The 16,071-nt window shown below is 48.7% G+C and overlaps 1 protein-coding gene across 1 annotated transcript in view; it reads right to left on the bottom strand.

Moving 5' to 3' along the window:
- The window catches only part of NSUN2 (NOP2/Sun RNA methyltransferase 2), a 393,529-nt gene that overhangs the window by 363,625 nt on the left and 13,833 nt on the right, over nt 1–16,071 (bottom strand). Inside the window, exon 2 of the mRNA XM_063922936.1 lies at nt 13,324–13,481. Within this exon, the coding sequence (XP_063779006.1) occupies nt 13,324–13,481 (158 nt within the window). The remainder of the gene's footprint in view (nt 1–13,323; nt 13,482–16,071) is intronic.

Below are 16,071 nucleotides of genomic sequence, written 5' to 3' on the forward strand. Positions count from 1 at the left end.
TCCTAAGTGGATGCTGGGGACTCCGTAAGGACCATGGGGATTATACCAAAGCTCCCAAACGGGCGGGAGAGTGCGGATGACTCTGCAGCACCAAATGAGAGAACTCCAGGTCCTCCTCAGCCAGGATATCAATTTTGTAGAATTTTACAAACGTATTTGCTCCTGACCAAGTAGCTGCTCGGCAAAGTTGTAAAGCCGAGACCCCTCGGGCAGCCGCCCAAGATGAGCCCACCTTCCTTGTGGAGTGGGCATGTACAGATTTTTGGCTGTGGCAGGCCTGCCACAGAATGTGCAAGCTGAATTGTACTACAAATCCAACGAGCAATAGTCTGCTTAGAAGCAGGAGCACCCAGCTTGTTGGGTGCACACAGGATAAGCAGCGAGTCAGATTTCCTGACTCCAGCCGTCCTGGAAACATATTTTCAGGGCACTGACAACGTCTAGCAACTTGGAGGCCTCCAAGTCCCTAGTAGCCGCAGGCACCACCAATAGGTTGGTTCAGGTGAGATGCTGAAACCACCTTGGGGAGAAACTGAGGACGAGTCCTCAATTCCGCCCTGTCCGAATGGAAAATCAGATAAGGGCTTTTTCAGGATAAAGCCGCCAATTCTGACACGCGCCTGGCCCAGGCCAGGGCCAACAGCATGACCACTTTCCATGTGAGATATTTTAACTCCACAGATTTAAGTGGTTCAAACCAATGTGACTTTTGGAACCCAAAACTACATTGAGATCCCAAAGTGCCACTGGAGGCACAAAAGGAGGCTGTATATGCAGTACCCCTTTTACAAACGTCTGAACTTCAGGGACTGAAGCTAGTTCTTTTTGGAAGAAAATTGACAGGGCCGAAATTTGAACCTTAATGGACCCCAATTTCAGGCCCATAGACACTCCTGTTTGCAGGAAATGTAGGAATCGACCCAGTTGAATTTCCTCCGTCGGGCCTTACTGGCCTCGCACCACGCAACATATTTTCGCCAATTGCGGTGATAATGTTTTTGCGGTTACATCCTTCCTGGCTTTGATCAGGATAGGGATGACTTCATCCGGAATGCCCTTTTTCCTTCAGGATCCGGCGTTCAACCGCCATGCCGTCAAACGCAGCCGCGGTAAGTCTTGGAACAGACAGGGTCCTTGCTGGAGCAGGTCCCTTCTTAGAGGTAGAGGCCACGGATCCTCCGTGAGCATCTCTTGAAGTTCCGGTTACCAAGTCCTTCTTGGCCAATCCGGAACCACGAATATAGTGCTTACTCCTCTCCATCTTATCAATCTCAGTACCTTGGGTATGAGAGGGAGAGGAGGGAACACATACCCTGACTGGTACACCCACGGTGTTACCAGAGCGTCTACAGCTTATTGCCCGAGGGTCCCTGGACCTGGCGCAATACCTGTCGAGTTTTTAATCATGTGGAAGACTTCTGGGTGAAGTCCCCACTCTCCCGGGTGGAGGTCGTGCTGAGGAAGTCTGCTTCCCAGTTGTCCACTCCCGGAATGAATACTGCTGACAGTGCTATCACATGATTTTCCGCCCAGCGAAGAATCCTTGCAGCTTCTGCCATTGCCCTCCTGCTTCTTGTGCCACCCTGTCTGTTTACGTGGGTGACTGCCGTGATGTTGTCCGACTGGATCAACACCGGCTGACCTTAAAGCAGAGGTCTTGCTAAGCTTAGAGCATTGTAAATGTCCCTTAGCTTCAGGATATTTATGTGAAGTGATGTCTCCAGGCTTGACCATAAGCCCTGGATATTCCTTCCCTGTGTGACTGCTCCCCAGCCTCGCAGGCTGGCATCCGTGGTCACCAGGACCCAGTCCTGAATGCCTAATCTGCGGCCCTCTAGAAGATGAGCACTCTGCAACCACCACAGGAGGGACACCCTTGTCCTTGGTGACAGGGTTATCCGCTGATGCATCTGAAGATGCGATCCGGACCATTTGTCCAGCAGGTCCCACTGGAAAGTTCTTGCGTGGAATCTGCCGAATGGGATTGCTTCGTAGGAAGCCACCATTTTACCCAGAACCCTTGTGCATTGATGCACTGAGACTTGGCTCGGTTTTAGGAGGTTCCTGACTAGCTCGGATAACTCCCTGGCTTTCTCCTCCGGGAGAAACACCTTTTTCTGGACTGTGTCCAGGATCATCCCTAGGAACAGAAGACACGTCGTCGGAACCAGGTGCGATTTTGGAATATTGAGAATCCAATCGTGCTGCCGCAACACTACCTGAGATAGTGCTACACCAACCTCCAACTGTTCCCTGGATCTTACCCTTATCAGGGAATTGTCCAAGGAAGGGATAACTAAAATTCACTTCCTTCGAAGGAATATCATCATTTCGGCCATTACCTTGGTAAAGACCCGGGGTGCCGTGTACCATCCATACGGCAGCGTCTGAACTGATAGTGACAGTTCTGTACCATAAACCAGAGGTACCCTTGGTGAGAAGGGTAAATTTTGACATGAAGGTAAGCATCCTTGATGTCCCGAGACATCATGTAGTCCCCTTCTTCCAGGTTCGCAATCACTGCTCTGAGTGACTCAATCTTGAATTTGAACCTCTGTACGTAAGTGTTCAAAGATTTTAGATTTAGAATCGGTCTCACCGAGCCGTCCGGCTTCGGTACCACAACAGTGTGGAATAATACCCCGTTCCCTGTTGCAGGAGGGGTATCTTGATTATCACCTGCTGGGAATACAGCTTGTGAATGGCTTCCAAAACTGTCTCCCTGTCAGAAGGAGACATCGGTAAAGCCGACTTTAGGAAACGGCGAGGGGGAGACGTCTCGAATTCTAATTTGTACCCCTGAGATATCACCTGAAGGATCCAGGGGTCTACTTGCGAGTGAGCCCACTGCGCGCTGAAATTCATTGAGATGGGCCCCCCACCGTGCCTGATTCTGCTTGTAAAGCCCCAGCGTATACTGAGGGCTTGGCAGAGGCGGGAGAGGGTTTCTGTTCCTGGGAACTGGCTGATTTCTGCAGCCTTTTTCCTCTCCCTCTGTCACGGTGCAGAAATGAGGAACCTTTTGCCCGCTTGTCCACGAAAAGACTGCGCCTGATAATACGGCGTCTTCTCATGTTGAGAGGCGACCTGGGGTACAAACGTGGAATTCCCAGCTGTTGCCGTGGCCACCAGGTCTGAAAGACCGACCCCAAATAACTCCTCCCTTAATAAAGCAATACTTCCAAATGCCGTTTGGAATACGCATCACCTGACCACTGACGTGTCCATAACCCTCTACTGGTAGAAATGGACAACGCGCTTAGACTTGATGCCAGTCGGCAAATATTCCGCTGTGCATCACGCATATATAAAAATGCATCTTTTAAATGCTCTATAGGCAAAAATATACTGTCCCTATCTAGGGTATCAATATTTTCAGTCAGGGAATCCGACCACGCCAACCCAGCACTGCACATCCAGGCTGAGGCGATTGCTGGTCGCAGTATAACACCAGTATGTGTGTAAATATCTTTTAGGATACCCTCCTGCTTTCTATCAGCAGGATCCTTAAGGGCGGCCATCTCAGGCGAAGGTAGAGCCCTTACAAGCGTGTGAGCGCTTTATCCCCCCTAGGGGGTGTTTCCCAACGCACCCTAACCTCTGGCGGGAAAGGATATAAAGCCAATAACATTTTAGAAATTATCCGTTGTTATCGGGGGAAACCCACGCATCATCACACACCTCATTTAATTTCTCAGATTCAGGAAAACTACAGGTAGTTTTTCCTCACCGAACATAATACCCCTTTTTTGGTGGTACTCGTATTATCAGAAATGTGTAAAACATTTTTCATTGCCTCAATCATGTAACGTGTGGCCCTACTGGAAGTCACATTCGTCTCTTCACCGTCGACACTGGAGTCAGTATCCGTGTCGGCGTCTATATCTGATATCTGAGGTAACGGGCGCTTTAGAGCCCCTGACGGCCTATGAGACGTCTGGACAGGCACAAGCTGAGTAGCCGGCTGTCTCATGTCAACCACTGTCTTTTATACAGAGCTGACACTGTCACGTAATTCCTTCCAACAGTTCATCCACTCAGGTGTCGACCCCCTAGGGGGTGACATCACTATTACAGGCAATCTGCTCCGTCTCCACATCATTTTTCTCCTCATACATGTCGACACAAAAGTACCGACATACAGCACACACACAGGGAATGCTCTGATAGAGGACAGGACCCCACTAGCCCTTTGGGGAGACAGAGGGAGAGTTTGCCAGCACACACCAGAGCGCTATATATATATACAGGGATAACCTTATATAAGTGTTTTTCCCCTTATAGCTGCTGTATAGTTAATACTGCGCCTAATTAGTGCCCCCCTCTCTTTTTTTAACCCTTTCTGTAGTGTAGTGACTGCAGGGGAGAGACAGGGAGCTTCCCTCCAACGGAGCTGTGAGGGAAAATGGCGCCAGTGTGCTGAGGAGATAGGCTCCGCCCCTTTTTCGCGGACTTTTCTCCTGCTTTTTTATGGATTCTGGCAGGGGTTAAATGCATCCATATAGCCCAGGAGCTATATGTGATGCATTTTTTTTGCCATCCAAGGTGTTTTTATTGCGTCTCAGGGCGCCCCCCCCCCCAGCGCCCTGCACCCTCATTGACCGAAGTGTGAAGTGTGCTGAGAGCAATGGCGCACAGCTGCAGTGCTGTGCGCTACCTTGTTGAAGACAGGACGTCTTCTGCCGCCGATTTTCCGGACCTCTTGTGCCTTCTGGCTCTGTAAGGGGGCCGGCGGCGCGGCTCTGGGACCCATCCAAGCTGGGCCTGTGATCGTCCCTCTGGAGCTAATGTCCAGTAGCCTAAGAAGCCCAATCCACTCTGCACGCAGGTGAGTTCGCTTCTTCTCCCCTTAGTCCCTCGATGCAGTGAGCCTGTTGCCAGCAGGTCTCACTGAAAATAAAAAACCTAATCTAAAACTTTCACTAAGAAGCTCAGGAGAGCCCCTAGTGTGCACCCTTCTCGTTCGGGCACAGAGATCTAACTGAGGCTTGGAGGAGGGTCATAGGGGGAGGAGCCAGTGCACACCAGATAGTCCTAAAGCTTTCTTTAGATGTGCCCAGTCTCCTGCGGAGCCGCTATTCCCCATGGTCCTTACGGAGTCCCCAGCATCCACTTAGGACGTTAGAGAAAAGATCTATTACTCAGGAATCCCGGCACGAACTTGACCAGATGTGACTGAAGAATTGTACAATGATTTGAGTGTAGTTTCAATTTTACGATCAGCCGTATCTTTTAGGGAGGCTGCACCAGGGACAGGCAATACAATTTTTCTTGACAGCCTAGAGACTGATGCGTCCACTATTGGTGGATTTTCCCATTTTTTCCTATCCTCCAGAGGAAAAGGAAAAGATGAAAGCAACCTTTTAAGGATTTGAAATTTCTTATCAGGATTAACCCACTGTTCTTCAAACAGGGTATTCAATTCCTTTGACACAGGAAAAGTGACTGAGGACTTCTTTTTTACATTAAAATAAGATTTTACTTACCGATAAATCTATTTCTCGTAGTCCGTAGTGGATGCTGGGGACTCCGTCAGGACCATGGGGAATAGCGGCTCCGCAGGAGACAGGGCACAAAAATAAAGCTTTAGGATCAGGTGGTGTGCACTGGCTCCTCCCCCTATGACCCTCCTCCAAGCCTCAGTTAGGATACTGTGCCCGGACGAGCGTACACAATAAGGAAGGATAATGAATCCAGGGTAAGACTCATACCAGCCACACCAATCACACCGTACAACTTGTGATCTGAACCCAGTTAACAGTATGACAAACGTAGGAGCCTCTGAACAGACGGCTCACAACAATAACAACCCGATTTTTTTGTAACAATAACTATGTACAAGTATTGCAGACAATCCGCACTTGGGATGGGCGCCCATCATCCACTACGGACTACGAGAAATAGATTTATCGGTAAGTAAAATCTTATTTTCTCTGACGTCCTAAGTGGATGCTGGGGACTCCGTCAGGACCATGGGGATTATACCAAAGCTCCCAAACGGGCGGGAGAGTGCGGATGACTCTGCAGCACCGAATGAGAGAACTCCAGGTCCTCTTTAGCCAGGGTATCAAATTTGTAGAATTTTACAAACGTGTTCTCCCCCGACCACGTAGCTGCTCGGCAGAGTTGTAATGCCGAGACCCCCCGGGCAGCCGCCCAGGATGAGCCCACTTTCCTTGTGGAATGGGCCTTGACAGATTTTGGTTGTGGCAAGCCTGCCACAGAATGTGCAAGTTGAATTGTGCTACAAATCCAACGAGCAAATCGTCTGCTTAGAAGCAGGAGCACCCAGCTTGTTGGGTGCATACAATATAAACAGCGAGTCAGACTTTCTGACTCCAGCCGTTCTTGAAATATATATTTTCAATGCCCGGACCACGTCCAACAACTTGGAATCCTCCAAATCGTTAGTAGCCGCAGGCACCACAATAGGCTGGTTCAGGTGAAACGCTGACACCACCTTAGGCAGAAAATGAGGACGCGTCCGCAGTTCTGCCCTGTCCGAATGGAAAATCAGATATGGGCTTTTATAGGATAAAGCCGCCAATTCTGACACTCTCCTGGCTGAAGCCAGGGCCAGTAGCATGGTTACTTTCCATGTAAGATATTTCAAATCCGCCGATTTGAGTGGCTCAAACCAATGGGATTTGAGAAAATCCAAAACTACATTAAGGTCCCACGGAGCCACTGGGGGCACAACCGGGGGCTGTATATGTAGTACTCCTTTTACAAAAGTCTGGACTTCAGGAACTGAAGCCAATTCTTTCTGGAAGAAAATCGACAGGGCCGAAATTTGAACCTTAATGGACCCCAATTTGAGGCCCATAGACAATCCTGTTTGCAGGAAATGTAGGAATCGACCCAATTGAAATTCCTCCGTGGGGGCCTTCCTGGCCTCACACCACGCAACATATTTTCTCCAAATGCGGTGATAATGTTGTGCAGTCACCTCCTTCCTGGCTTTTACCAGTGTAGGAATGACCTCTTCCGGAATGCCTTTTTCCCTTAGAATTCGGCGTTCAACCGCCACGCCGTCAAACGCAGCCGCGGTAAGTCTTGGAATAGACACGGTCCCTGCTGAAGCAGGTCCCGTCTTAGAGGTAGAGGCCACGGATCCTCCGTGAGCATCTCTTGAAGTTCCGGGTACCAAGTTCTTCTTGGCCAATCCGGAGCCACGAGTATCGTTCTTACTCCCCTTTGCCGTATAATTCTCAGTACTTTTGGTATGAGAGGCAGAGGAGGGAACACATACACTGACTGGAACACCCACGGTGTTACCAGAGCGTCCACAGCTATTGCCTGAGGGTCTCTTGACCTGGCGCAATACCTGTCCAGTTTTTTGTTGAGGCGGGACGCCATCATATCCACCTTTGGTTTTTCCCAACGGTTCACAATCATGTGGAAGACTTCTGGATGAAGTCCCCACTCTCCCGGGTGTAGATCGTGTCTGCTGAGGAAGTCTGCTTCCCAGTTGTCCACTCCCGGAATGAACACTGCTGACAGTGCTATCACATGATCTTCCGCCCAGCGAAGAATCCTTGCAGCTTCTGCCATTGCTGTCCTGCTTCTTGTGCCGCCCTGTCTGTTTACGTGGGCGACTGCCGTGATGTTGTCCGACTGGATCAACACCGGCTGACCCTGAAGCAGGGGTTTTGCCAGACTTAGAGCATTGTAAATCGCTCTTAGCTCCAGTATATTTATGTGAAAAGACATCTCCAGGCTTGACCATACTCCCTGGAAGTTTCTTCCCTGTGTGACCGCTCCCCAGCCTCTCAGACTGGCATCCGTGGTCACCAGGACCCAGTCCTGTATACCGAATCTGCGGCCCTCTAACAGATGAGCACTCTGCAACCACCACAGAAGAGACACCCTTGTCCGTGGTGATAAGGTTATCCGCTGGTGCATCTGCAGATGCGATCCGGACCATTTGTCCAACAGATCCCACTGAAAAGTTTGTGCGTGGAATCTGCCGAATGGAATCGCTTCGTAAGAAGCCACCATCTTTCCCAGGACTCTTGTGCATTGATGCACAGACACTTTTCCTGGTTTTAGGAGGTTCCTGACAAGTTTGGATAACTCCTTGGCTTTCTCCACCGGAAGAAACACCTTTTTCTGAACAGTGTCCAGAATCATTCCCAGGAACAGCAGACGTGTTGTCGGTGTCAACTGAGATTTTGGAAAATTCAGAATCCACCCGTGTTGTTGCAGCACTAATCGGGTTAGTGCTACTCCGTCCTCCAGCTGTTCTCTGGACCTTGCCCTTATCAGGAGATCGTCCAAGTAAGGGATAATTAATACGCCTCTTCTTCGAAGAAGAATCATCATTTCGGCCATTACCTTGGTAAAGACCCGAGGTGCCGTGGACAATCCAAACGGCAGCGTCTGAAACTGATAATGACAGTTTTGCACCACGAACCTGAGGTACCCTTGATGTGAAGGGCAAATTGGGACATGCAGGTAAGCATCCTTTATGTCCAGGGACACCATAAAGTCCCCTTCTTCCAGATTCGCTATCACTGCTCTGAGTGACTCCATCTTGAATTTGAATTTCTGTATGTACAGGTTCAAAGATTTCAGATTTAGAATAGGTCTTACCGAGCCGTCCGGCTTCGGTACCACAAATAGCGTGGAGTAATACCCTTTTCCTTGTTGTAGGAGGGGTACCTTGACTATCACCTGCTGAGAAAACAGCTTGTGAATGGCTTCCAATACCGTCGCCCTGTCTGAGGGAGACGTTGGCAAAGCAGACTTTAGGAACCGGCGAGGGGGAGACTTCTCGAACTCCAACCTGTAACCCTGAGATACTACCTGCAGGATCCAGGGGTCCACCTGTGAGCAAGCCCACTGTGCGCTGAAATTCTTGAGTCGACCCCCCACCGCTCCTGAGTCCGCTTGTAAAGCCCCAGCGTCATGCTGAGGGCTTTGCAGAACCCTGGGAGGGCTTCTGTTCCTGGGCAGGGGCAGCTTGCTGTCCTCTCTTACCCCTTCCTCTGCCCCGGGGCAGATATGACTGTCCTTTTGCCCGCTTGTTCTTATAGGACCGAAAGGACTGCGGCTGAAAAGACGGTGTCTTTTTCTGTTGGGAGGGGGTCTGAGGTAAAAAGGTGGATTTTCCGGCAGTTGCCGTGGCCACCAGATCCGATAGACCGACGCCAAATAATTCCTCCCCTTTATACGGCAATACTTCCATATGTCGTTTAGAATCCGCATCACCTGACCACTGTCGCGTCCATAAACTTCTTCTGGCAGATATGGACATCGCATTTACTCTCGATGCCAGAGTGCAAATATCCCTCTGAGCATCTCGCATATAAAGAAAAGCATCCTTTAATTGCTCTATAGTCAATAAAATACTGTCCCTATCCAGGGTATCAATATTTTCAGTCAGGGAATCCGACCAGACCACCCCAGCACTGCACATCCAGGCTGAGGCGATGGCTGGTCGCAGTATAACACCAGTATGTGTGTATATACTTTTTAGGGTAGTTTCCAGCCTCCTATCAGCTGGATCCTTGAGGGCGGCCGTATCAGGAGACGGGAACGCCACTTGTTTTGATAAGCGTGTGAGCGCCTTATCCACCCTAGGGGGTGTTTCCCAGCGCGCCCTAACCTCTGGCGGGAAAGGGTATAATGCCAATAACTTTTTTTGAAATTAGCACTTTTCTATCTGGGTTAACCCACGCTTCATCACATACATCATTCAATTCCTCTGATTCAGGAAAAACTACAGGTAGTTTTTTCACCCCCCACATAATACCCCTTTTTGTGGTACTTGCAGTATCAGAGATATGCAAAGCCTCCTTCATTGCCGTGATCATATAACGTGTGGACCTACTTGAAAATACGTTTGTTTCTTCACCGTCGACACTAGATTCAGTGTCCGTGTCTGGGTCTGTGTCGACCGACTGAGGTAAAGGGCGTTTTACAGCCCCTGACGGTGTCTGAGACGCCTGGGCAGGTACCAACTGGTTTTCCGGCCGTCTCATGTCGTCAACTGATTTTTGTAATGTGCTGACATTATCATGTAATTCCATAAACAAAGCCATCCATTCCGGTGTCGACTCCCTGGGGGGTGACATCACCATTATCGGCAATTGCTCTGCCTCCACACCAACATCGTCCTCATACATGTCGACACACACGTACCGACACACAGCAGACACACAGGGAATGCTCTTAAGACAGGACCCCACTAGCCCTTTGGGGAGACAGAGGGAGAGTTTGCCAGCACACACCCAAGCGCTATAATATATATGGGAACAACCTTATATAAGTGTTGTATCCTTATAGCAGCTTAAATATATAAAATATCGCCAAAAAAAGTGCCCCCCCTCTCTGTTTTACCCTGTTTCTGTAGTGCAGTGCAGGGGAGAGTCCTGGGAGCCTTCCTCACAGCGGAGCTGAGCAGGAAAATGGCGCTGTGTGCTGAGGAGAATAAGCCCCGCCCCCTATTCTGGCGGGCTTTTCTCCCGGAGTTTGAGATATCTGGCATGGGTTTAATACATCCATATAGCCTCAAGGGCTATATGTGATGTATTTTTTAGCCATAAAAGGTATTATACATTGCTGCCCAGGGCGCCCCCAGCAGCGCCCTGCACCCTCCGTGACCTAAGGTGTGAAGTGTGTGACAACAATGGCGCACAGCTGCAGTGCTGTGCGCTACCTTCATGAAGACTGAAAAGCCTTCTGCCGCCGGTTTCTGGACCTTCAATCTTCAGCATCTGCAAGGGGGGTCGGCGGCGCGGCTCCGGGACGAACCCCAGGGTGAGACCTGTGTTCCGACTCCCTCTGGAGCTAATGGTGTCCAGTAGCCTAAGAAGCCAATCCATCCTGCACGCAGGTGAGTTGAACTTCTCTCCCCTAAGTCCCTCGATGCAGTGAGCCTGTTGCCAGCAGGACTCACTGAACATAAAAAACCTAAAAACTTTTTCTAAGAAGCTCCTTAAGAGAGCCACTTAGATTGCACCCTGCTCGGACGGGCACAAAAACCTAACTGAGGCTTGGAGGAGGGTCATAGGGGGAGGAGCCAGTGCACACCACCTGATCCTAAAGCTTTATTTTTGTGCCCTGTCTCCTGCGGAGCCGCTATTCCCCATGGTCCTGACGGAGTCCCCAGCATCCACTTAGGACGTCAGAGAAAATAAGATTCCTCTGGCACCGTAGCAGGAATTTGCAGAACATCTCTGATAGCCTCTATAAGAGCCTCTATTCCCTGTGACAGTAGCATCCCCCCCCCTCCAAATCCACCTCACCCATGTCTGACCCGTCAGAGTCAGACTGCAGGATATGGGCCAGAGATCGTTTTTGGGGACAAATGGGAGGGGATTGAGACACTGGTTTGTGGACTAAGTCTCTATTCATAAACTCATCCACAGTATGTCTTAAGTATTGAGTCTCTTTCTCATTGCGGGATAGTGTTGTAGAAATATTTGAGATCATTCCCTTAATGGAATTAACCCATTCCGGTTCAGTCCCACTATTCTGGGAAGGTGCACTGCCCTGAGTACCCAGTAGTGAGCCCCCTGGGTAAAAGGAACACTGCCGTACATGAAACACACTCTCTGCCTGGCATAATGTAAATGTGACAGCACACACACACACACACACACACACACACACACACACACACACACACACACACAGGAAAAGGTTAAGCACAATTAACCGACAAAGCCCTTCAGGGAGAGACAGTTATTTGGAGCCAGCCCCCACAGCGTTCTTATCGCTAATGCCAAGCTTAGCCGGGTCGCATACCAAGTACCCTGAAAGGGGACTTAGTACACTAATAATCCCCTGCTATGACCCCCTGGTACCGCTGAGGTAATCTGGAGTCACTCTGGAGGAGCTGCGCATCCCTGTCAATCATCGTCTGTGTCCACTGCAGATAGTAAATGGCGCTGGTGAGCTGCTCATAGTGAAGCCCTGCCCCTTCAATGGCAAGCGGTCTTCCCGCTTTTTTTCAACTGGCTGAAGTAATCTGTTGCTTAAAATGGAGAGAAAACCATTTTAAAGACTGTTTTTACCAGTGTGGGTAGTGTACTGAGACGCAGCTGTGTACTGTGTCTGGAGACGCATTCCGCCCTGGTTAGAAGCCGCGCGTCTCCATACCCCAGTGCCGCCATAATGACCAGCAACCTGCTAGTCGGGACGCCTGCTTAGTACTCCCCACTCTTCTTTCTTCTGGCCCTGTTAGGGGTGGCAGCGTGCTGCGGGAATGTACGCGTGCCGTGGTGGGGCTTGCGAATAATTCCCTCAGGAGTTCAGTGGGGAACAGGCTCATTAACCCTTCAAGAGGCTCGGCCGTTCCCCCCGTTAAGTCCCACGAAGCAGACAGGCTGGTGCCAACCAGCTCTGCCTGAAAATAACAAACATATAAAATAAATGCAGAAAACTCTTCAGGAGCTTCCATAAGCGTGACCAGCTCCTCCGGGCATATTTCCTAAACTGAGTGTGGTAGGAGGGCCACAGAGGGAAGAGCCAGCCCACACTATCAAATTCTTAAAATGCCTATGGCTCCTAGTGGACCAGTCTATACCCCATGGTACTAAATGAAACCCCAGTATCCTTTAGGCCATAAGAGAAAAAGTGATCAATCCTATTACCAGCGAAGGGTATAGTGTTCATTCTACCACCCAGCACCTATCACAACCCGTGCAGTTTCTCTTTCCTGCCTGGTGTGTCGCTTTGTGTTCTGGTGCTTTTAGCACACTCTGGTCTGTCTTTCAACGCTGAGATACAGATCAGCGTGTACTAGAAGTGTCAGAGCAGAGAGCGAAACCCCAGGTAGGAAAGAGGAACTGCACATGTTGTGACAGGTGCAGGGTGCTAGAATGAACACTAAGAATGCGATGTGCCGCTGCCACAGCAACGCCGGCAATGGCACCCGATCTTACACCCTTCGCGAATCGGGATCACACACAAAAAAATAAAAAAGTAGGATGAGGAATTCACATTTCTTGGTGCTGGTCCACAGCTTTTTGGTGATCAAGTAGCACAACAAAAAAAAAACATATGTAACACTATAGCGGTACAAATCTCCAGTTTTACCGATAAGTACAGAGACTGACACATCTAGAAACCAATCACAGCATACATTTCCCACCTGTTTTTACAATTTCCCCCCCCCCCCCAAAAAAAATTGTACATTTTTCAGGACCCACTCATCATGGTGAATACTACTTGCCAGACATGCTATTCATTACATTTGGGGGAAAGATAATTTGCATACATGTTTCTGTACTGGCATTTGGTAGTCATTGTGCATTTAGATTCATCATGTTCCTATGTTAATCTCTGCCATGTAACACTGAAAGATGCATGTACCTTTTGTATCCAGTGATTCTGATTGTCGCAGGGAGAGGCTCCCTGAGAGCAGACATAAACTGCTCCCACTCCCCCTCTGGTACAATCTTCAGTTCTTGGTAATAGTGTTCAAAAAGTTTGTTTTCCTTGATTATTTCAGCATAGCCACCTTCCCATGCCTTAAAGATACAAACACACATAAGCCCTATATATTAATACTTAACCACCAAAACTACAAAGACATACTAGTTAATGCTAGTATGTTTGTTAGGGGTTAAACTCAACTGCAGGTAAGGAAGTGGGGGATGCACTTATTTCTGCTATATACAATTGGAATTGCCAGGCTTGTGTGCACACTTCAATGGGGAGAACAATGATGGTATACACATACTTCTCCAAGAATTGTCCCCTAAAGGCGAGTACACACTTAGCGATAAAGTAAACATCGCTCATTTTGCCCCTTTCTGAGCAACGTCGTTTACTATACTGCTCAGTGTGTATACTGCCGCCGCCGAGCGGTGTCTGCCGTGCATGCAGCTCAATTTGGACTCATTATCCAAAACCGCATGCTCTGGCCGTCCACGGCATGATGTTACTGTGCGAAATCATTAGTGATATCGGCACAGTGTGTATGCCCACAGCCGGGCGGCCCAGGAGGGTAAAAACACTAGGCGATGTCGTTCACCAAGCACATTGCCTAGTGTATACCCACCTTTACACTTTGAAAGATAATCTGGCAGGACTTGGTATAGTTTCCCAATGCATCTTAAAAGACTTTCAAAGTCTTGTGAGTTGATTGAATTAGCATCGCGGGGATGTAGCAGACTATCAGCAGTTGAAATTCATTGCCAACTCGTTGATAACTTCATGTCGTGGAAACGTATTTGGGTATGCTGCGCTGCCTTTGTTAAAAGCAGGACAGACATTGAAGATGAGCAGCGATCTAGCCGGTCAAGCACATCCACCACAGATAGTGTACCAAACCTATTACCGTGACATGACCATACACCGACAACTTGGCGATGGTTATCAGCTGCTGATGTTATCTATCTGCTGTGTCAGGAAATTAGAATGAAATAAGAGAACATTACACACGTGAACGAGGCTGAAGTTATTTTCTTATTTGGACAGTTCCTTATTCAGAGAATGTTAGAACAATTAAATAAGGTTAGATCACTAAGTTAACATTGTAAAAAAAAAAAAAAAATAAGAATTTACTTACCGATAATTCTATTTCTCATAGTCCGTAGTGGATGCTGGGACTCCGTCAGGACCATGGGGAATAGCGGGCTCCGCAGGAGACAGGGCACATCTAAATAAAGCTTTTAGGATCACATGGTGCGTACTGGCTCCTCCCCCTATGACCCTCCTCCAAGCCTCAGTTAGGTACTGTGCCCGGACGAGCGTACACAATAAGGAAGGATCTTGAATCCCGGGTAAGACTCATACCAGCCACACCAATCACACCGTACAACTTGTGATCTGAATCCAGTTAACAGTATGATAACAAAACACGAAGTAGCCTCTGAAAAGATGGCTCACAACAATAGTAATAACCCGATCTTTGTAACAATAACTATGTACAAGTATTGCAGACAATCCGCACTTGGGATGGGCGCCCAGCATCCACTACGGACTATGAGAAATAGAATTATCGGTAAGTAAATTCTTATTTTCTCTAACGTCCTAGTGGATGCTGGGACTCCGTCAGGACCATGGGGATTATACCAAAGCTCCCAAACGGGCGGGAGAGTGCGGATGACTCTGCAGCACCGAATGAGAGAACTCCAGGTCCTCCTTAGCCAGAGTATCAAATTTGTAAAATTTTACAAACGTGTTCTCCCCTGACCACGTAGCTGCTCGGCAAAGTTGTAATGCCGAGACCCCTCGGGCAGCCGCCCAAGATGAGCCCACTTTCCTTGTGGAGTGGGCCTTTACAGATTTAGGCTGTGGCAGGCCTGCCACAGAATGTGCAAGTTGGATTGTGCTACAGATCCAACGTGCAATCGTCTGTTTAGACGCAGGAGCACCCATCTTGTTGGGTGCATACAATATAAACAACGAGTCAGATTTTCTGACTCCAGCTGTCCTTGAAATATATATTTTTAATGCTCTGACAACGTCCAGTAACTTGGAGTCCTCCAAGTCGCTAGTAGCCGCAGGCACCACAATAGGCTGGTTCAAGTGAAAAGCCGAAACCACCTTAGGGAGAAAATGAGGACGTGTCCGCAGTTCTGCCCTGTCCGAATGGAAAATCAGATATGGGCTTTTGTATGATAAAGCCGCCAACTCTGAAACTCTCCTGGCTGAAGCCAGGGCCAATAGCATGGTTACCTTCCATGTAAGGTATTTTAAATCTACCGATTTTAGAGGCTCAAACCAATGAGATTTGAGAAAATTCAAAACTACGTTCAAATCCCACGGTGCCACTGGAGGCACTATTGGGGGTTGTATATGTAGTACACCTTTGACAAAAGTTTGTACTTCAGGCACTGATGCCAATTCCTTCTGGAAGAAGATTGATAAGGCCGAAATTTGAACTTTAATGGACCCCAATATTAGGCCCATAGACAATCCTGCTTGCAGGAAATGTAAGAATCGACCCAATTGAAATTCTTCCGTTGGAGCCTTCTTGGCCTCACACCACGCAACATATTTTCGCCAAATGCGGTGATAATGTTGTACAGTCACTTCCTTTCTAGCCTTAATCAAGGTAGGAATAACTTCCTCTGGAATGCCCTTTTCTTTTAGAATCCGGCGTTCAACCGC

Source organism: Pseudophryne corroboree, chromosome 5, assembly GCF_028390025.1.
Source record: "Pseudophryne corroboree isolate aPseCor3 chromosome 5, aPseCor3.hap2, whole genome shotgun sequence".
NCBI lineage: Eukaryota > Metazoa > Chordata > Amphibia > Anura > Myobatrachidae > Pseudophryne > Pseudophryne corroboree.